We start from the raw sequence: 22,352 nt of genomic DNA on the forward strand, positions 1-22,352 counted from the left end.
TTCCTTTCTTTTGACCTTTATGAAGCATTATGGACTTCTCAAGAAGCTGGATTTTTCACTACCTCATGATTATTGTAGCTTGGAGGAAGAGAACAGCTGAATTCTATTGAACTGCTGGTGTTGTTCAACACTGAACTGTAAGAACTCTGTTAAATTCATACACACATATATACGCACGCGCACACACACGCTCATACTTTTAAAGAATAACCTTTTGTTTTTGCTGCTTTTGGATTTTCACTGTAAATCAGTCTACACTCAAATATACATATACAAATAAATTGACACAGTACTGCATACTTAAATTAGTGGTGGGGTCTTGGCAAAACATATTTCATACCACCAGCTGTTCAATCATTTTAATAAATATAGCAAAGAACTGAACCTGGAATTCTCTGCCTCTAAAACATGCAGATTTCCCTACTCCTGGCATTTGCAAATGTTAATGTAACATTGCTGTAAAGAAGAATCGTGTTTGTTGAGCATACTCTCTTCTGCATAATATAATGTTGCTCTAAAAATATGGGAAAGCATATAGTCATATTAGAATAAATGTAAAATTCTTTAGACTAAATCTAAAACTATTCTCAATTTAGTTTCTTTTAGCAAAATAAATTTATGAAGCATCAAGATGTCGTTCTCAACATGCAGAGTTAGTTAACAAGAATTATTGCAGAGTAGCTAAAATAAATCTTTACTATATGTAGTATTTCCATTCAAGTGATTAACAACAGTAACACTAATAAAAAGCATAGTTGTGATTCATTCAAGAATCATACCACATAAAACTAGAATGGAAACTTGTCAATCCAAAGGTTCCTAATAACTGAAAAGCAGTTAATGAGTAATTTCTGAAAGTGATTTTAAAAAAAGTAGTATGCGAACCCTGTGCATTTTTAAAAATGCCTCCATGGTTTGAGCAAGATGGCTATTCCCTTGCCTCTCAGGACTCTAAACCTGCTGAAGACAACTGTATTGTGATTTCACTGTGAGGAACAACTGTCTGGAGCACTTGTGGGTGGGCTCAATTCCTCCCTTTCTCTGGAAAGGAATTAAAAAGAGCTGGTCTACTCACTGGCTCTTCATTCCACTATGATTGTTGGCTCTGCTTTGGTAAAACTGTCTTCAGTTTGCATGAAATCCTTCCCTGGAAGTCCTCAGATCTTATGCTTTCTTGAACTGAAATGATCAGAATGACAGGAGAGAGGAATCTAGTAGGAAAGGGAAAAACTTAATTTCATCAGTTCGGAACAATCTCTGTAATTACAGTGCTTCAGGTTCCTGTATATTGAATTCAGGAAATGGAAATATGGAAATAAGATTTATTTTCTTAAACAAACATTAAAGAGGATAGTAGAGATGATGCTTATATGTACTCTTATTTACTCTCTAAAAGTTCTGGAATAGTTGTGATTTGGCTTACTATATAAACTATTTTCTTTCCCTTAGCATATTTAAAATGGCTTGCCAGTATGGTTTAACAAGGATAACTCAATATAATTCTTTGTACATTGTGACATCAGGTTAATTCACATCTTGTATGCATTTAGGCAATGGCACAATGCGTGTGTTGTTACTTGCTTCTCACTTGTATTCTGCATGCCTAGGTCAACGAAGTTTGAACAGGATTTTCCTCTCCTGTGAAGGTTTCAGAAAGAGACAAAGAAACTTCCTTTCAGTTTGTCCCAAAGGTGCTTTTTCAAAAGGCAAATGGACTTTGTTTTTCCTTGAAGACATTTTGCTTCTCATGCAAGAAGCTTCTTCAGTTCTGACTGAATAGTGGCAAATGGAAGGATTTATATTCCTTGTAGTCATCTGGTCATTAGCACTCATTCAGAATGAGAAGCGAAATGTCTTCAAGGAAAAACAAAGTCCAGTTGCCTTTTGAAAAGGCATCATTTGATGATTATAATTTCAGATATGATTTCCTCAGTTCTAAAAAGTGGAAATTTAGATGTTTATTTCTCTAAATATCTAGTTATATTGCATAGCTGAGCTGGGCAGAGAACTCTCAAGATCATATTTTATTCATAATATTCTTCTCCCACCAGCAAATAATATTTGAAAAACCAAATACATATGCCTAGGTCCTATGTACATTATCATATCAATTTTCTTTTTTAATGCAAAAATCTATGAGAAACCATCTGGACTAGATTACTATGTACAATCAAATTAAGGGCTAAGAAGCAGAATTTGCTGCCAATGAACTAAAAAAGAAGATAAGAACAATGGAACAGTTAACACTTGAGAGATTACAAATTTATTGCAAATATATAAATTAAGATGTCAAACAGAGCCAAATTCAGAGATCCCTCAAGTCTTTTACATGTGATCCTCAATCTGGGTATGAAAGCCATATGCATCAACAGCTAAGGTCTTGTCTGAAGTAAAAGTAATACTTTACTCACTGTTTTGTGGCACTTGGTGTTTGATTTAAAATCATACAGTGGCTCTAATTTACATAAGAGAAAATGGTAACTTAGCCTTTGAAGACTCTTCTATCACCAGTCCAGTCAGTTTCTCTTTCAAAATCAGAAATTGTGTGGATGCACTTCGTTGCTGGACAAGTGAGAATGCCTTGAATGAACAGTTTCCATTAGAACTAAATTAGAGCTCAGACTACAGAGGATAGCAATAGCACTTAGACTTATATACCATTTCACAGTGCTTTACAGCCCTCTCTTAAGAGGTTTACAGAGTCAGCATATTGTTCCCAACAATCTGGGTCTTCATTTTAACAATCTTGGAAGGATAGAAACTGAATCAATCTTAAGCAGGTCAGGATCGAACTGCTGGCAATACTGCATTATAACCACTATGCCACCACAGTTCTTTATTCTACATTAATTCTTTATTTTACAGAAACAATAGCTTTCTGTAGTCTCTTAGCTTTAAACAGCCAAATACTTTTGTTACTAAAAGTCACACATGATAATAAGACCCACTGAGATCACAATAAGTTGCTTTGTAGTCATTATTTTCTTGGTCAAAATGATTTATTGGGCATCAAGATCAGGAATATTATTACGTGCATACTGTGGTGGTAATAGGCAAAGCATTTTTGTTCATAATAACATGAATAAGCCAACTGGAGGCTTAACAGATTTCCCACCCCAAATCCATTAAAAAAAAAAAAAGAACAATCATACTGATGTTACTTGGCCTAATAATTTGCAGGCTTAGAGGCACAAGGTTGTATTTTTTTTTTTAAAAAAAGCCTTCCTGCTATAGAGGTCCTAAGGGCTTAGTGGCAAACAAACCAGAAATCTCAAATCTCTTCCTGTGTGAATAAAATATAAGTCCGGAAAACTAATTTGGTATTGGAGAAAAGAACCTGTTATTGGTCTTTCTCGAATATAAATGTATGGGATGATCTTGGGATATAAAAATGAAATTAGAGAAACTTATGAAGGAGGAAGGATTATGCTACTGGGTTACTCAATTGTCCTCTTATTCCTGGCAGAGGTAGGTTCTGGTTGTGGATGAGATTTCATTCTTTCTAGTTGTTGTTGTTAATTGCGAAGTCATGTCTGACCCATCGCGACCCCATGAACAACGTTCCTCCAGGTCTTCCTGTCCTCTACCATCTTCTGGAGTCCATTTAAGTTCACACCTATTGCTTCAGTGACTCCATCCAGCCATCTCATTCTCTGTCGTCCCCTTCTTCTATTGCCCTCAATCTTTCCCAGCATTAGGCCCTTCTCCAGTGAGTCCTTCCTTCTCATTAGGTGGCCAAAGTATTTGAGTTTCAACTTCAGGATCTGGCCTTCTAAAGAGCAGTCGGGGTCGATCTCTTCTAGGACTGACCAGTTTGAACGCCTTGCAGTCCAAGGGACTCGCAGGAGTCTTCTCCAGCACCATAGTTCAAAGGCCTCAATTCTTTTGCGCTCAGCCTTTCTTATGGTCCAACTTTCACAGCCATACATTGCAACTGGGAAAACCATGGCCTGGACTATACGCACTTTTGTTGGCAGGGTGATGTCTCTGCTTTTTAGAATGCTGTCTAGATTTGCCATAGCTTTCCTCCCCAGGAGCAAGCGTCTTTTAATTTCTTGGCTGCAGTCCCCATCTGAGGTGATCTTGGAGCCCAGAAAAATAAAATCTGTCACTACCTCCATTTCTTCCCCATCTATTTGCCAGGAATTGAGAGGGCCGGATGCCATGATTTTGGTTTTCTTAATGTTGAGTTTCAAGCCAACTTTTGTACTCTCCTTCTTTACCCGCATCAAGAGGCTCTTTAGTTCCTTTTCAGTTACCATTAGAGTGGTATCATCTGCATATCTTAGGTTGTTGATATTTCTCCCGGCAATCTTAATTCCAACTTTTGTTTCATCTAGCCCTGCCTTTCTCATGATGTGCTCTGCATATAAGTTAAATAGGCAGGGCGACAGTATACAGCCTTGCCGGACTCCTTTTCCAATTTTGAACCAATCAGTGGTTCCCTGTCCAGTTCTCACTGTTGCTTCTTGACCCTCATATAGGTTTCTCAAGAGACAAATAAGATGGTCTGGTATTCCCATCTCTTTAAGAACTTGCCACAATTTGTTGTGATCCATACAATCAAAGGCTTTAGCATAGTCAATGAAGCAGAAGTAGATGTTTTTCTGGAACTCCCTAGCTTTCTCCATGATCCAGCGTATGTTGGCAATTTGATCTCTAGTTCCTCTGCCTCTTCGAAATCCTGCCTGTACTTCTGGTAGTTCTCGATCCACATACTGCTGGAGTCTAGCTTGTAGGATTTTAAGCATAACTTTACTAGCATGTGAAATGAGTGCAATGTTGCGATAGTTTGAACATTCTTTGGCATTGCCTTTCTTTGGAATTGGAATGTAAACTGACCTTTTCCAATCCTGTGGCCACTGTTGAGTTTTCCAAATTTGCTGGCAAATTGAGTGTAGCACTTTTACTGCATCGTCTTTTAAGATTTTGAATAGCTCAGCTGGAATACTGTCACCTCCACTAGCTTTGTTGTTGCTCAGATTTTCTAAGGCCCATTTCACTTCACATTCTAGGATGTCTGGTTCGAGGTCAGTGACCATCTCATTGTGGTTATATGGGATGTTAAGCTCATTCTTGTATAGTTCTTCTGTGTAGTTTTGCCATCTCTTCTTAATCTCTTCTGCCTCTGTTAGGTCCCTGCCGTTTTGGTCCTTTATCATGCCCATCTTTGCATGAAACTTTCCCTTCATATCTCCAATTTTCTTGAAGAGATCTCTGGTTCTCCCTATTCTGTTGTTTTCTTCTATTTCTTTGCACTGTTCATTTAAGAAGACATTGTTATCTCTTCTAGCTATTCTCTGGAATTCTGCATTCAATTGGGTGTATCTTTCTCTTTCTCCTTTGCCTTTTGCTTCCCTTCTTTCCTCAGCTATTTGCAAAGCTTCCTCAGACAGCCGTTTTGCTTTCTTGCATTTCTTTTTCTTTGGGATGGTTTTAGTTGCTACCTCTTGTACAACGTTGCGAACTTCCATCCGTAGTTCTTCAGGCACTCTGTCTATCAGATATAATTCCTTAAATCTATTTGTCACCTCCACTGTATATTCATCAGGAATATGATTTAGTTCATACCTGAGTGGCCTAGTGCTTTTCCCTACTTTTTTCAATTTAAACCTAAATTTTGCAACGAGAAGATCATGATCTGAGCCACAGTCAGCTCCTGGTCTTGTTTTTACTGTCTGTATAGAGCTTCTCCATCTTTGGCTGCAGAGCACATAGTCAATCTGATTTCTATGTTGACCGTCTGGTGATGTCCATGTGTAGAGCCGTCTCTTGGGTTGTTGGAAAAGAGTGTTTGTTATGACCATCCTATTCTCTTGACAAAATTCTATTAGCCTGTGCCCTGCTTCATTTTGTACTCCAAGGCCAAACTTGCCTGTTATTCCGGTTATCTTTTGGCTTCCTACCTTAGCATTCCAATCCCCCATGATGATAAGGACATCATTTTTTGGTGTTAATTCTATAAGGTGCTGTAGGGCTTCATAGAACCGGTCTATTTCATCCTCTTCAGCACTAGTGGTTGGGGCATAGATTTGGATTATTGTGATATTGAATGGTTTGCCTTGGATTCGAATTGAGATCATTCTGTCATTTTGGGGATTGCATCCCAGTATTGCTTTTCCTATTCTTTTATTGACTATGAAGGCTACTCCATTTCTTCTGAGAGATTCTTGCCCACAGTAGTATATCTGATGGTCACCCATTCCTGTCCATTTTAGTTCGCTGATTCCTAAGATGTCGATGTTCATTCTTGTCATCTCTTTTTTGACTACGTCTAGCTTGCCTTGATTCATGGATCTTACATTCCAGGTTCCTATGGAGAAAAGATCTTTACAGCATCGGACTTTCCTTTCTTTCTAGTAACCCCTGCTATAATTGCCTTTGCATTTTATATAACTGCCTTTGAATTCTATATAGCAGGGGTGTCAAATTACTGAAGCCGCGTCCCACCCCATTGCCAGCAATGCAAAAAGAGTCGCAATATGTTGCAACATGTCATGTGATGTGGCGAGTTTGACACCCATGATATATAGCAATTTTCTTCTCACTCTCTTCCTGGATCTTTAAGACCACTTCTGGGCTGTGTTTCCTCCCATGTGATCCATTTGAAGCCAATCTATTTTTCCTCTTTTCAGGTTCCCCATACTTTGACTTATTAAGTGGCTTTCTTGTTGGTAAAGCTTGCTAGTCTCTGTCTATGAAGAAAGATTGCAGGAATTGGGCATATCTAGTTTAATGAAAAGAAGGATGAGGGGAGACATGATAGCACTGTTCCAATATCTAAAGGGCTGCCAGAAAAAAGAGAGAGTCAAGCTATTCTCCAAAGCACCTGAAGGTAGGACAAGAAGTAATGCATGGAAACTAATCAAGGACAGAAGTAACCCAGAATTAAGGAGAAATTTCCTGAGAGTTAGAACAATGAATCAGTGGAATTACTTGCCTCCAGAAGTTGTGAGTGCTCCAACACTGGAAGTTTTTAAAAAGAGATTGGACAACCATTTGTCTGAAATGGTATAGGATTTCCTGCCTGAGCAGGGGGTTGGACTAGATGACCTCCAAGGTCCTTTCCAACTCTGTTATTCTGTTATCCACACTGCCTAAGCTGTCAATTAATCTCTTACATAGCCTTTGCATAGCCCAAGCTGCCTCTCTCTCTCTCTCTCTCTCTCTCTCTCTCTCTCTCTCTCTCTCTCTCTCTCTCTCTCTCTCTCTCTCTCTCTCTCTCTCTCTCTCTCTCTCTCTCTCTCCCCTCTCTGAAAATTTACTCTTTTCAGCTAATAGGGAGAAAGAGAGAGAGACTTTTTCTCCCTATTAGCTGAAAAGAGTAAATTTTCAGTGGTGCAAAGTAGTCTGGTAAAGCCTTATGATTTCTCTCCTTTTTCTACTTACTCACAAGAAGGCTTTTTGCCTCCAAAGAGGGGACTCCCTGTTCTGCTGTTTATAAAACCCCATTCTTTCTACTTTCCCTTGTGGTCTTACATATGTTTCTAAGCTAACTCTTCTGTTTCCAAAATTAGCATTTTTTCATCCATTCTATATTTCCTCCAGCTTCCTGATTACTTGGGAGATGGTTGCCAGAAAGTTTGGAGGAAGGGCATGCCAGTTTTTAGTTCTTATTTCCTACAACTTGCAACTCAGTGTTTAGCTGAACAACTTTAACCTTTTTTTACCTTGCACCAACTTTATCGGGCATTGGGCTGCATTCAAATTGTTTTTTAAATCACTTAATTAAAAAGGGTGGGAAGGGTTAAACATTTTAGATAAGATACATAAGAATACAGATATTTTTTAAAATAAAGATAATAGAAAAGTAAGATCCAAGTAAGTAAACAAGGGATCTAAAAGAATCTAGGTTATACTTTTCCAGTATATAAGTGATTATGATTATTAATTATGATAATTAAGTCTTATTTCTTGCTTTAAGAAGCTAAAAATCTAAAGTTCTAAGCAAGGATCAATAATAAGAACTATGGTCAGCACTATATGAATCACCAAATAAAACCATGAATGCAGTAGATTGAGTGGAAAATGAAAATATGTTCTGATCTAAATCTACCATGAAATTAAAATATAAACAGTATGTGTTGGAAAGCCACATTTGGGATGAGGCACAAATCCATGTATTGAATTGTAGTCCAGGAATAGTTTCAGTTTGAATTAAATTCTATGTCAGACTTACTTTTAAGGATGAAGTAATTTTAGATATCAAAACATAATCCCACAAGTTGGTTAACCATTCTTCCAAAGAAGGAATCAGAAAACCTTTCCAACCAATTTATGTAATATCCTTGCAGCCATTAACATATACAAAGCTAATTCAGTGTACTTAGAGGGAATATATATTTTAGTAAGATTGAATAAGAATATCACCGTCTTAACAAATATTTATTTATTATCAAATTTTGACGTCATCCAATTTCTTGGCTGCACTGGGTGACTTAGAAATAAGAAGAACAATGCCTATAAAAACAGATCATAGCTGACTAGAAGAACAATATGAACAGCTATAAAATCAAATTTATCTAAAAGGGATTGATTCCATACAACCACCCTATCCCAAGATCCAGGAGAACAACCAGGTTTTCATGATTTCCTATACATAATAAGGATAGAAATTGTATGAATCTCTGGGTATGGTGAGGAGAGTTGTTCTAGAGGACAGACAATGTAACAGAGAAACTCTGTTACATTGGTCCTATAAAGTGATAATATTAGTTGATTTTATACAGTATAGAGCACATCCATTCTGCTTTATCATACCAGATGGGCAGAAATAACTGGAGATAGAAGGTTCCTCATCTAACCCAACTCTATACCATGAATGACTTTAAAGTGATAACCAGTACCTTGAATTGCATCCAGAAGCCATTTGGGAACCTATGCAGCTTAGAAAGCATTGGAGTCATGTGAGCATAATGCAGCATCCCCATCTCTGCCTATGCTGCCACATTCTGACCCAAGCTTCTACATGGTTATCAAAGACAACCCCATCTCGAATGTATGGCAGTAGACTATACTACAGATATAAGTGACTGTTGGAAAGATCATTGGTCTAGAAAAGGAAACAACTGGCTCACTGGATGTACCTATGCAAAGCCTTCCTGGTCACAGCTGCTGCCTGCTGTTTGAGCAGGAGTTGCAAGTCCAAAAGGATCTTGAATGGAGAAGTGCAAGCCCTTGAAGAATTAGCAATGGAATATTTTAGAATCAGGGGGCCCAAGCAAGCACAGCCACTCAGACTTGTCAGGATTGGTTTAAATCTGTTTGTCTCCACCCAGGCCAACACAGCCTCCAAACACTGAGATAGGAATTCAACAGCAGTCTTAGTTGACCTGGGGTTGAAGTGTACAAGTATACAATATATTGATGATACCAGATTATAAAGTGTCAGAAAACCTCGCCTTGCATTTCTTAAATAAAGTACCACAACTGTGATTTATCTACTTGTCAACTCCAACTGAAAGAGGCCAAAACGATACCATGGTCAACCCTATCAAAAGTAGTTTAAAAGTTGTTTCATTTTAATATTAATTAATTTTCAATTTTTAATATTAATTCCCACCATTTTAGAAAATATGTTACTCATTTTAGTAACCAGAACTGTTGTGGTATTATCAGTGATAAAATATCTTATAGAAACCTTCTTTAAGTGTAACATTCAAAGTAAATTTAATACTCTTCTCAACAATGGCATTCTCCTTGTTGCATCATATTGCTGCATTCAAAATATGAATCTATTTAATTAGCCAAATAGATAATTTTCAGATGAAGCAGATAGCTTTTTCTTCAAAGCTAATATACTTTCTTGAGAATACACATTTATTTATTTTTACCCACACAGCTTTCAAAATGGTTTAGCATTTATACTCTACAGGTTTATGTTTAGGTTTCATATTTATATTGGGCTTTTGGTTTGAAAAAAGAAAATTGCAGTTTTTTTCAGGTAAGGTGGGAAAAGGGGAGTTATTTATTTAATATGCTGATTTGGCATTATATCATTAGGGGAATTCCTGTTGACAATTCACTTTCCATATTTTTAATTAGTCAAGAGCCCCAGGGTATTACAGACTATTTTCTATCTGTTACATTACTGAGGTATAACCTAATTAAGTAACCTTACCCAAAGTGATGCTTTTAACAAATAATGTAATAAGGACATCCAATTACATTATCACATTTCTGTAAAATGTGGAATTCATATTTCTCTGATTGCATATTTCTCTGATTAGACTTGAGAATTCTCAGCTACACAGTGTAGTTCATGTACATGCTAAATGTAGCAATATAGTAAAATAATAAATTAATGCTTAATTGTCTTTTGCTTTCATTTGAGGCCATTTTTACACATACTGAGTTACTGAGATAATTCATTTCAGAGTTTTCTAAAATGAGTGGCTCTAATCAGGTCTCTGAAGTAAAGCCGAGGGATGATTCCTTTTCCCTACCCCTTCCATATGGAAGGATTTTTGTCATTTCTATGCTACTGATGTAGTTCATGTCCAGATCTGAGGATGAGAAAGGCTTTAAGGAAGACAGACAGCAAATCAAGCTAGTCATTGCAGTACCATGGATAGCACTGAGTAAGAGATGATCCATAGGGCTGACACTGAATGGAACCCCCTTTCTTATGTTTTGTCATCCAAGGCTCCTTGGACTCTATCCGTTCCCAACAAAAAAAAAAAAGAGAAAACATTGAAGACGAAATGAGAAACTTCCATCCTTTTTTTCAGCTTTCATGCCTGGTTTGTTACTTTCTCGGGTACGTTGCCTTAATGAAACTGGGAATAAAGCTCATTGCTGCAGATGGTTAGAGAAACCATGGTTTTAAGTCTAGATTCATGAGACTTGGTTTTCAGAGAGCTTTGGCATCTTAGCTTCAGATATCTCTAGTTCTGGGGTGATGCTAAGGCTTGTTGCTTTCTCCACTGATAGGCTACATTTTGTGGTCCTTCTTGCAGGTGACATTTGGGTTTTTGAATAATGACTCTTATATCCTATAACTAGACTGAACTACATAGATAATTGCCATTATCTATGGGGTAATTAAGATTATTAACTAGAGAAGGCAAAATGATAATTTGGGTGGTGGTGGGGCAAAACATGAAGAGAATTCATTGACTTCCATTCTACTTAGCAATTTATGGATATATTACCCCATCACCTGATGACTAGATAAATTAATATTAAATTTTTAAAATAAAAATTGATAAACAGTTAAATGGAATATTGTAATGCTGACATATTAGTGATTTTACCCAAGGCAACTAACTTTATTTCCAACTTTTATTTGAAATTTTAGATTTTTCTATGGAGAAGTGATTTGGGATTTGAAATTTTTAAAATAAATTTATAAAGATAATCCTTGGCATTCCAGTATTTCATTTTTATGGTCCATGAGATTTTTTTTAAAAGCAATAGTTTGTCCACATTGTATTAACTAACAATGTAATGTCCATATAATTTTTAGAGAACACATAGGTGAATGCTATTACAGTCCAAATTTCCCTCTAATAGTAATGGTTGGGTAGAGGATTTCTCCTTTTATTCTATTCTATTCTATTTCTTTTCTATAATTCATACAAATTATTTAATTTCAGGTAATCGTGAAAAAACAAATTACTCTGAATTCCTGTTGGCTATTTATATCAGTGGCAATGAGAATTTTGTTTTGTCAGGTCTTAAAGTTGGAAGTAATGTACTGAAAAATTACCCATTCATTAAAACAAAGGATGATGGAAAAGCCAACTAGAATTGCCTAGAACACAAATTGCAATAATTCATTTATATATCTATCCATATCTGTGTCATTTGTGTAATCACACATAGAGCTATACTCACATATATGCAAGAATTCCTCTAGATATAAACATTCCCTGTTATCTTCTTTATCATTGTTGGAAACAATCAGATGGTCAATATGATGATAATGATACAATACTGCAATATCAGGTGACAATTATATTATCTTCATCATCAGTGGCAACTCTGAAGCTTTCACCTCTAAGGACTTTTCTCCTTCCATCTATTGTTTTTTTTTTCTTGGTGGAATAATTTTTGGTCATGTGAGATATTTATACAATTTATACAATTTTGTGAATAAAATGAAAAGGGGAAACTTGTGAAAATTGACAAAGTTTCGTTCCAATATTTAACACAATTTCCTTTAATCAGCAGGTGAAAGCAGCAGCATGTGGTCAGAAGGAATATCTAGAAACTTTGATGTTCTCTGATTATGTAACACTTTCTCCTAAGATTTTTTATGTTGGTCTTTATTTATTATGTATTTTTGTCTTGCAGCTGGTAAGTGTCACAACGGCAAAAATAGCTAGTCTGTCATAAAGAGAACTGTACTTGTTTTTCCAGTTGATAAGTATATGGTAATATACTACTTTTCATTGAAGGGTAGTATGGTGCAATACTTTATGATGGGTTTTGACTTGGGAACGTTGTTTAAACTTTCACTTTTTTGTATGTTTACATGAGAATTTTAACAAAACTCCATGCATATTTATGTATATCTGTTATTGTCATAAGAAGTCACCATTTTAATTCACAAAAGTGGGTCACTTTTACATTATCTAATTTTTCCTTCTTTTTCAGTTTTATCTCTAATAGATTCATATGTCCGTTTCCATTTCTCCAGGGCTGGTCTTATGTTGCTTTTATCAGTTGTGAAATCAAAGATTCCAGCTGGCCCATCTCAGCTTGGTGATTCTGTTTTTGGCTGCAAACATTTTTGATCTTTTGATAACCCTTGCTCACACCTGTCATACATTATTCTGAGAAGCTTTTGCACAGGATGGTTTATTATCTTTTTATAAGTGGTTGGCACTGGAATTTGACTCTCCTTTATTTCTTGATTTGGAAGCAGCAGTTTATGTGTCATTAATAAATGTTTCTGCCTGTGGTTAAGTTCATTTTGGGATAGCTGCAGAAAGTTATGGAAGTGGAAAGATAGATTTCAAAGGAAGCACCAATGGAGATCTGTAATAATAATATTTGTAATGTTCATTGTTTAATATGGTGTTTCTTTTTCACAAACTAAGAGAGCACAACAGATAGCCTTTGTAGTATGTGCTCTTTGCACTATTTTTATTGAAATGGTTGCTTGTCAAGCCTGAGAAAAGCATATTATTTTCATATAAATTTTGATTGATGTACCTCTTCTGGAAGGCAGCATGTCATGATGTTGATAGCTTTCTCTTGATAGTTCACTAGTAAAGATACATTTTTACTGTCACTCAAATACTGTCATGCATGCAATTCTTCTACAAATTAAAAGACAAAATAATTTCTATTCAACTCTTCCAAGTTACAAAAAAAAATGAATCAATATGATTGTTTCTCATAAATGCTATCTACCCAATAACCAAAATTCTCTGGACTGGTTATGTTACAAGTAACTATATGTGGCTTAAAATAACTAAAAACAATGCTAATAGATTATGTGATTGTTTATTTCCTTTAAAGATGTGTTTACGTATTACGGTTGGTGAAATTGTGATGTGCTTATATATGTAAATTTGCTGGCCAGTGATTTGGGCTTATTTTTCAGCAATAGTCAACCACTTGAAATCATATTATGCTATTATCTTATAAAGCCGAGCATAACTTGTAGTGAACTATTGTTGAGCCAGGTAAGATCAGGAAACATTAGGAATCTTGGTATGTACTTTAATGCGGTTAAGGTTTGTTAACAGAATCTTGAAATCTGTCAGAGCCCCTTTTTACTTCAACTTATACTTAATAGAGTCAATGCAGAGTTGTTTCGAGGGTCTTTCATGTATTTTTTACTTTTCCAGGAATCAAATAACTTTGCTATAATGGCTTGGCATTTCCCTCCTCCTTTTTTGTGTCAAGCAAACATTCCATCAGAAATATGGCTTATCCACTTTCCATGTCTGCAATTGGAATTACAGCTCATGCCTGGTTTGTTTCCAAGACTTGCCCAAGATATCTGCCATACTTTAAAGCTAAATTGCTCTGTGTTTTCTCAAATTAACCCTCCAGTCTCAGTTGGCTTTGTCTCAGAAATATGTCTTCTCCAACTGTAAATGCAGGTGGCTTAGTGTCAAAACTGGATGCAAAGAGATACTGAAAGGGACCACAGCTTATCTATTTCCATTCAAACAATCACTTTCATAGAAATGAGATGGGAAGGACTCTTGAAGGTCTTCTAGTCCAACTCCCTGCTCAAAGCAGGAGACCTTATACCATCCTGGTCAAATGGCTGTCCAGTCTATTTTTGAAAACCTCCAGTGATGGAGCCCTCCCAACTCCAGTAGACAAGCTATTTCACTGATTAATTGTTCTCACTGTCAGAAAAATTCTCCTTTACTTTCAGGTTGTATCTTTCTTTAATAAGCTTCCACTCATTACTTCTTGTAATGTTCTCTGGTCCTTTAGAGAATAAGTCAGTCCCCTCTTCTCTGTGGCAGCCTCTCAAGTACTGGAAGACAATTAGTATGACCTCCCAATCCTTCTTTTTGCTAAGAAGACATACCTAGCTACCTCAACCATTCATCATATGATTTAGCCTCCAGACCCCTTATCATATTTGTTGCTCTTCTCTAAACATTTTCCTAGCATCTCAGCATCTTTTTTTGTATCATAGTGACCACAACAACAACAACAAGAAGAAGACAGAAAGAAGTGTTGGTGACTTGGTTGGGATATTTGGTTCCTGTGGCTCTGATACAGTGTCCAATAAGTAGCCATTGGTTGCTAGTGCATGATATGAGTATTGCAGTACCATGAACTCATTTGGGATAGCAGAAAGAGTGGGCAATCAAATCAAAACTTTGGAACAAAGCTGGGGCCTCTTGAGTCATGTACAGGGTTAAACCAGATGAACATATTTGATCAACCAGCTACTTCTTAGATGTGAGTCTCTGTAGCCTTTTTTTAGCTTTTGCCCGTTCTCAGTGATTTATGGGGATTACTGTAGCTTTTTATACTTTCACTGTTGAAGGCTGAAGATTAGGAGCTGGGGAGACAGAGGAAAAGCTGTTTTCAGTATAAGTAGTTTTGAAATTCTCCTGAGTATGGGAGTGTAGTAATAAAATAAAAGCCTTTGAAAGCATACGTGGTTTCTTTCTTAGATAAGCGAACATTACAACATAGGCCTCAACTCAGTCAAATGACAATACAGATAATTGTTAACTGACTCAGAATAATCCTATTTTTATTGCTTAGAGAATATGCCTTAGTAAAAGGGACCATACTAAACTGAAAAAGAGGGTAGTTTCCAAGATACAAAAATTGGGGAAATGATACATAAATGGTAACAATTGCCTAAAGATGCAACATGAAACTGCATCTACATAGCTAAATCTATCAACCTGTAGTGTGTCTATTCCTTTTCATAATCAGCATGTTTTACAGTCTGAGGTATGAGTACTTGCTCCAACATGCTTTGCAAATTAAATCTACTCAGATATGTGTTTGAATGTTGCAAATGATAGACTAAAAAGTTGTATCAGGTGGGGGTTCATGGAAAATTCAAGATTTCAGTTCCAACTGTTTGCTGACCTCACTTCCAGCAGTGCCTTCATGCAGGGTTGGAATCGATCCTTCATGTTAAAGTCCTACAGTGTATTATAAAATATGTGTGACATCTACATGCTTAACTAACCTGTAACACTGGGAGTCCAGTGGTTTTTTTGCCCAAAGATGTATTGATTGCTGGCAGCCAAGCAATTAGAGTCAGTACTGAATTGAGGTTAGCGACTTGAGAGTGGATCTCAGAGGGTCACTTTCAGCTAATTCCTCATCTTAACCAAATATGTTTTCCAGAACTGCTGTGGAAATAAAATGAGAGATTCTCATGAATGCCATTTTCATCTTTCAAAGATTAAAAAAAAAGAAAGAAAAAAAGAAAAGAAATTTAAGGTGTGTGTGTGTGTGTGTGTGTGTGTGTGAATAGAAAAGATCCTGGCCATTGGGAGAACAAGCCATAAGACAAATATAATCAAGCATAACTCAAGGAGGCACAGAACTATTCTATTCCAAGGTTTTGGAGAACAATCAAATTGTAACAGTTCTCTAAATATCTCAAGGGTGTAAAGTACATGAATCTCTGGGTTGATACATTCCAGAGAGGAGACACTGTAATACTGTACAGTAAGCATGTTTTCCGGGTTCTGATAGTGTTTGACTTATGGGATCAGAGTGCACCAACCCTTTATGATCAGAACTTGCAGACAGAAATTATTGGAGATACGTGGTCCCTCAGAAAGGCAGAATCTATGTCAAATAGTAATTTGAAGGTAATACCCACCACCTTGAATTGTAACCAGTGCAATTTGCAAAGCCCTGGAGCCATATAAGCATATCAAGATGCTCCCAATCCCGTTTGCATTGCTATATCCTGGACCAACTGTAGTTTTTTGACAGTCTTCAAGGGCTGTCTTTTGTTCAACATATTGGAGGTCTGGTCATGAAAGCTTATCCAAGCTTCATGAAAGTGAGGTAATCCTTTAAAATTTTGTACAGCCATAGCAAGCATTCCAAAAAAACCAGTTCTTATGCGGATGTTCTCACTCAGATGTGAATTAGTATTTTTTAAAGAAAATGTAAATCCAGCAATATCTTTTTTTAAAAAAGTTTGAAATGGATTAGCAGTATTTACATCTACAGCCAGCCCATCCATGTATGCTAAAAGTAAATGAGATTGCATTTAATAACTTTAATTCCAAATAAGTGCTCTTAAGGAATCTTTTTTTAAAAAAAGTATAGGAGTATTTTTCAATTGTGTTTTATTTGCACTCTCTATAATTGATTGATCATTTTAAAATTTGGTTCTGAATACTGTGAATTTGTAAGTATTATTTCATTATAAAATAACACTGATCTACAAATGACCTACTTCCTTTTTGCTGTTATTAAAAATACAAATGACTATAATTTTGTAAAAAGTATTTTAAAAAGTGAGGTAAATTCAGTGAAGTAAAACTTGGAATGTTTTATTAAGAAAAATGTTTAACTATTAGCATATGTTATTGATTCCATATTAGCCCGTTTGTAGCTGAAAATGAATTTAGCATTAGATTCTGGTGGTGAATTTCTTGTTTAAGAAATATGACCACAATGTAAAGTTTGGTATGATATTATTAATTTAAGTATCTATTTAGACAATTTTCAAATCTGTTTATATTGTACATACACAATGCGGTTTTTTCACATTTAATTGATCAGGTTTCATATTGGGTGTTTCAGGTTAGATACACTTGGAGAACGCATGTATGGTTATGAAGTATCTCCACACAAGCATAGACAAAATAACAAAATTCAATCTGGTCTGAAAGGTTCTTGATCTTCGGGAGTTGCTTGGGGAAGGGGTGGTTATAATTGTCAGGAGAAATGGATCTGTGTTCAAAAGGCCTCTAGTCATATCATTTTCTACACTTGACCTTCTAGATTCTCATCACTTACTAGTTAAGTGTAAACCTAAGACAGATTTTGAAAGCTTTTAGTTTTCTAGATATATTAGATTTCTAGATATAGTAGAAATTTGTAGCAACATTAGTTGTATTTTGGAAAATTGGGGGTTGAGTTCAAAGATCGAAAAGGGAATGTTAATCCTTGAAGCTGCATAAAGATGAACTCATTCTATGGGGTTTCTGAGCACCACAGAATGGATAACAGCAAGCCACGTTAGCCCCTGGGCCACATTTTATGAGTACCTAATCTAACCGGATTCATACTCCATTCACTCTTAGAAAAACAGTTTGCAATACAGTCATAGCCTGGAGTCTGGTTCTTAGATTTAGCTGTAAGCCCTAACAACACCCCTATGGAGTGTTGGCTAAGGGTGGAGCTTGAAATATCTGCCTGCTGAGAAGTGAAGGCTGATGACATGGGGGTGGTGGGGGTCATTGACCTCTGGTCAATGTCTATAATGTTCACCTCATATTAGAAATAAACACATTCAGCTCCTGAATGTTTTGTCTGAAATTATACTTTATGAAATGGTCCTTCCCTTCTCAATAAAACTAATTAACTAAAATATTCATTGAGTTTTCTCAGCCTCAGACTGCTATGTTACATGGAAAGGGAAATATGTCCATTTTTCCAACTGTATGTTGGGCTAAATAATGTGAAAGAAGGAAAGGACTTTACTCTGCTAGTTGTTGCTCACTATATGGGGCGGCATTAATTTCCGTTTCATGGCCATTAAGCCAGTGCTCTCCAAAAAACATTTCCACAGTCATGTGGCTAGCATGCTGTTGCAGAGCGCTGTTTCCTCCCCCCCCAAAGAGATACCTACTTATCTACTCACATTTTCATGCTTTCAAAGTGCTAGGTGGATAGGAGCTAGGTGAAGATGCGCACTCACCCTGACATGCAACACTTGAGTCTTGATCCCAGGCTCTCAGCTTTCCAGCTGCCAAGCCCAGCATCTTAACTCCTGAGTAGTGGTGGGATTCAGCCAGTTCGCACCAGTTTGGCAGAACCGGTAGCTAATTTTTTGTTGCCCAGGTCCAGAACGGACTTCCACAAGCAGCATCCACACAAAGAACCGGTTGTTTGAATCCCACCACTGTTCCTGAGTCATCATGATGTGATGACCAAAGCAAAACAAAACAAAACAAAATAAAACCGCTATTAGGGTACAGTTTACAAAGGATACAGTATTAACTCATGCTTTTGTTATCTTGTGATTTTTTTAAAAAATATACATTTGCACATTGACAAACTAGAGTTCACTCCCATTGTCTGTCCCCTTGGTCAATTGTTAGAGATTGCTGGAAAAATAACAGAGTGTATGCTTTGATGGAAAGCAGATTCAGTATCTTGGATTGATTCATTCCTAGCAAAGCCAAATCAATTAAACAATAAAAAATAACTTCATACCCCATGATAAGCATAGGACATCATAGAAACATAAAATTCTTTAAAGAGTTTCATGAAAATCCTAGATATTTTTTTTAAAAAAATCCTTGCCAAAATTGTACTCCATTAAGCATAAGTGCATATTAAATACTCCTAGTACTACTATCAAAGTACAGTTTTTTCCCCAAAATATACATTTTAAATGTATCTCAATATGTAGAATTTAAGGAGAACTCAGTATAAATCTAACTGGGTCGGAATATTGAAGAGGTGTCAAAGACAGGATAATAAATTTTTCATCCACCTACTAGTGCAGATCTTTTAGTTTAGCTTGAATTGAAATTGAATTTCTAACTCACTCCTTTAATCACACTTAAATTTTTCCCCATACCTCTCTTTAACTTTTGAAGTCGAGCTGTGCTGTAATCTTTAGTACCAAAAATGTGACAGCTTTCATTCAATTTATCTTGCTGTTCTTATTGAAGAATGGGTAGATTTTTCTTCTTTGTATGGTTAGCATCTTATTAAAGTTTTTTTCTCTTTTTTTGCAAAGTGAAAATGTCATTTTCAGCTGTTCTTCAGTTTTTACATTTCCTTCATCAGTGAAGAATTAAAAAAATGATGTAATGCTTGTTTAGCATATAACTGATTTCCCTCCTGGAGATGGCTGGATACAATTCAGGCAAAAAAAAAAAAAAAAAAAGGGTTGGTTGCTGCGAAATCCATTCTCTCTCCTGCTCTTTCTCTTGTTTCCTCTCTCTTTCTTTCTCTCTCACCCCCATTTGCACAGAGTTATATGAGAAATTATAAGCTGAGAGAATAACTAGCATTCCACATCTCATTTGTACATGGAAATATATGTCTGCACACGCTAGACCACACACAAGAGTCTGCATATAGACTAACTGTTCCCTAGTGATACTATCTTACTCGTTGCTTCATATCTTTGTGGCAGAACTACTCTTAGTTTTATATTGCTTTAGGAAGGCAACTGCACAACAGGTCTTTGGTTGCTTTACATCTGGGAAATTAAGTAAGTAAAGGTTGGGCCAATTGTAGAGATGCACAAACTAGGAAATGGATTTCAAGTCCAGTTTATGTTGCATTTAGGGGAAAAACTGGTAAAAAAAAGTCTTTTCATCCTACTCTCTTTCTGAAAAAAAAAGTATGGCAAGGAAAAATAATAAATAAAAATATAATCTAAGAGTTGAGTACAATAATGGCTGCAATGAGCTTTATCAAAAAGTAGTAGTTTTAAACCTTAGTGCAGATATGAAGATTAGATCTTACAGTTTAAAAATATGGACAGTTCAATACCTTCATAACAGCAATGTCAAACTTCGTTAGAGAACCATTTATTTTTAAGGCAACCATTACAATTCAAAATCTATATTCATTTACCAAAATAAAATCAATTGAGTTCCTTATTGAGCTGATCATTCTTGATAAGATTTACAACAGGTTGTGCTGTAAAATAACCTGAAATTACTTGAGAATAGCAGGTGGGAGCATACATTGCATTAAGACTACGTCTTGCTTACTTTTGAGTTAACAAATTGTGTGATGCCAAACATTGTGGTTAGTTGACTTCAGGTTATGGCTTACTATTATGCCACAATGTTCAATGTATGAACCAAGACATTAGCCAGTATGACTTATTCAACAAAATCATGATTAAAGCAAACTGTACATTCATGTAATATGTGAACTTGGCCCATCTCTATTAGGCTTAAAAGAAAATTAGGGGAAAAAAACTTGAATGAAAAAAAATCCACTATGAAATATTTTTATGTTTTAGAACTTAAGTCAGATAAACCTCAAAAATGCTTGGGATTGTATTTACTTAATTTTTTAAATTTTATTTGTTTTTCTTTTTTCCAATGATGGCATAGTTCCAAAAGGATATAAGCGACTGATTTAGAATATTTTATCTTCAGTTTTAAGGGAACAATATCAATTAAAGTCTTGAAATAGCTTTGAAAATATTTGGCTAGCCATTTCCAGGGGCAATGTGTATATGTTTTTAATTTATTGAGGAATACATTTTAATCTTTTCTCTTGTTGCCTCACCTATTTATTTCTTGGTCATCACTTAGGTCTATTTCATTTGTTTGTTTAAGAAAAGGTATTTTTATGTCTCCTAAAGTCACTATTTGGGGCATTCCTTCCACTGTTATAACAAAAATGTGAGGTTGATGATGTCCTTGTCGTGGGTCTTTAATGATAAAATGTCTAAATTCCATTCAACTCAGTATATAACTTTTCTCTTGAGTACAGAGATGAACCGAGCCATTTCAGGAACCGGAAGGAACGTGCACCTTGAGATTGAATAGATCATCCAAATTGGTCCCAAACTGATTTGCAAAAATAGATTTGCGAAGATGGTTTTTTTTTTCAGAACAAGTTTAGCATTACAAAACTCAGTACAAAAAAAAAAAAAAACCCAACCAGAATAAATCAGTTTTATTCACAGACTTTTCTCTTTGTACAACACACTGTTCCCAAATGAAGAAGATATAATTAATACAAATAGAATTATTGATCTGCTTTTTTATACTATTCCTTTTTAGAAGCATTGACTTGGTTATTAAAGCATTTAACCAAGCATGTGAAATTTATCTTATGCAGTTATTATTTAGTAAAATATGACATGATTGTAATTCAAATGATCCTTTAACATTGTACATTATTTCATGATGATTACAATAAATATAGATAAATGATCACATTGAGTTCAAAACTGGACATTTAAAATTTTTGATCCTATTGTCGCTAGGTTTATACCTGATAATACAAGATTACTGGGTACTTTGTTTCTCCATATCAACAGTGGGTTAAAATTTCATTTTTGGAATGCTTAGAAAATGGTATTTTTCCATATATATTTTTTTGCAAAATTATCTCATTGGTTGTTTTTCCAGTTTGAAACTCTACAACTAATAGTTGTTGCTTTAGCTTTCTGTGTATAGTAACATTATTAGATATGTAAAATATGTTCAATTGGCTTACTATTGTGATATTTTACTATTATTCCATATTTTTATATATTCATATTTTATTATAGGTTGATGCCTTGAGATTACGTTTAGAAGAAAAAGAAAGTTTTCTTAATAAAAAAACCAAACAACTGCAAGACCTCACAGAAGAAAAAGGAACTCTAGCTGGAGAAATTCGAGATATGAAGGACATGTTAGAAGTTAAAGAAAGAAAAATTAATGTTCTACAAAAAAAGGTAGGTGTTATGACAAGGATCATTACAATTGGACAATCAGTAGAAATATGCGGGACTGATCAGAGAGCAGCCATTGACTGCCTTTCTCTCTTTTTTTTGTTAAAAATACTTTACTGACTCTTTCCTTTGCTTTTTTTAAGGTTGAGGGAAACCTTTAAGTGTCATACACTCAAAAAGCAGGAAATTATATAGGAAATAAGCTCTATATATTCAGAAGCATCTTCCAATGGATTTGGTATTGCACCATCAACAGCTTTTTTTGAACAGCTTGCTTTGTTTCATATGG

At 35.6% G+C, this 22,352-nt stretch overlaps 1 protein-coding gene across 2 annotated transcripts in view; it reads left to right on the plus strand.

Moving 5' to 3' along the window:
• ERC2 (ELKS/RAB6-interacting/CAST family member 2) overlaps positions 1–22,352 on the plus strand; it is a 386,048-nt gene that overhangs the window by 106,956 nt on the left and 256,740 nt on the right. For both annotated transcript variants that reach the window (XM_039349739.1, XM_039349748.1), the window contains exon 6: positions 21,899–22,066. In XM_039349739.1, coding sequence (XP_039205673.1) covers positions 21,899–22,066 — 168 coding nt within the window. The remainder of the gene's footprint in view (positions 1–21,898; positions 22,067–22,352) is intronic.

This window comes from Crotalus tigris, unplaced genomic scaffold, assembly GCF_016545835.1.
Source record: "Crotalus tigris isolate CLP2741 ecotype Arizona unplaced genomic scaffold, ASM1654583v1 scf7180000017567.3851432, whole genome shotgun sequence".
Taxonomy (NCBI): Eukaryota; Metazoa; Chordata; class Lepidosauria; order Squamata; family Viperidae; genus Crotalus; species Crotalus tigris.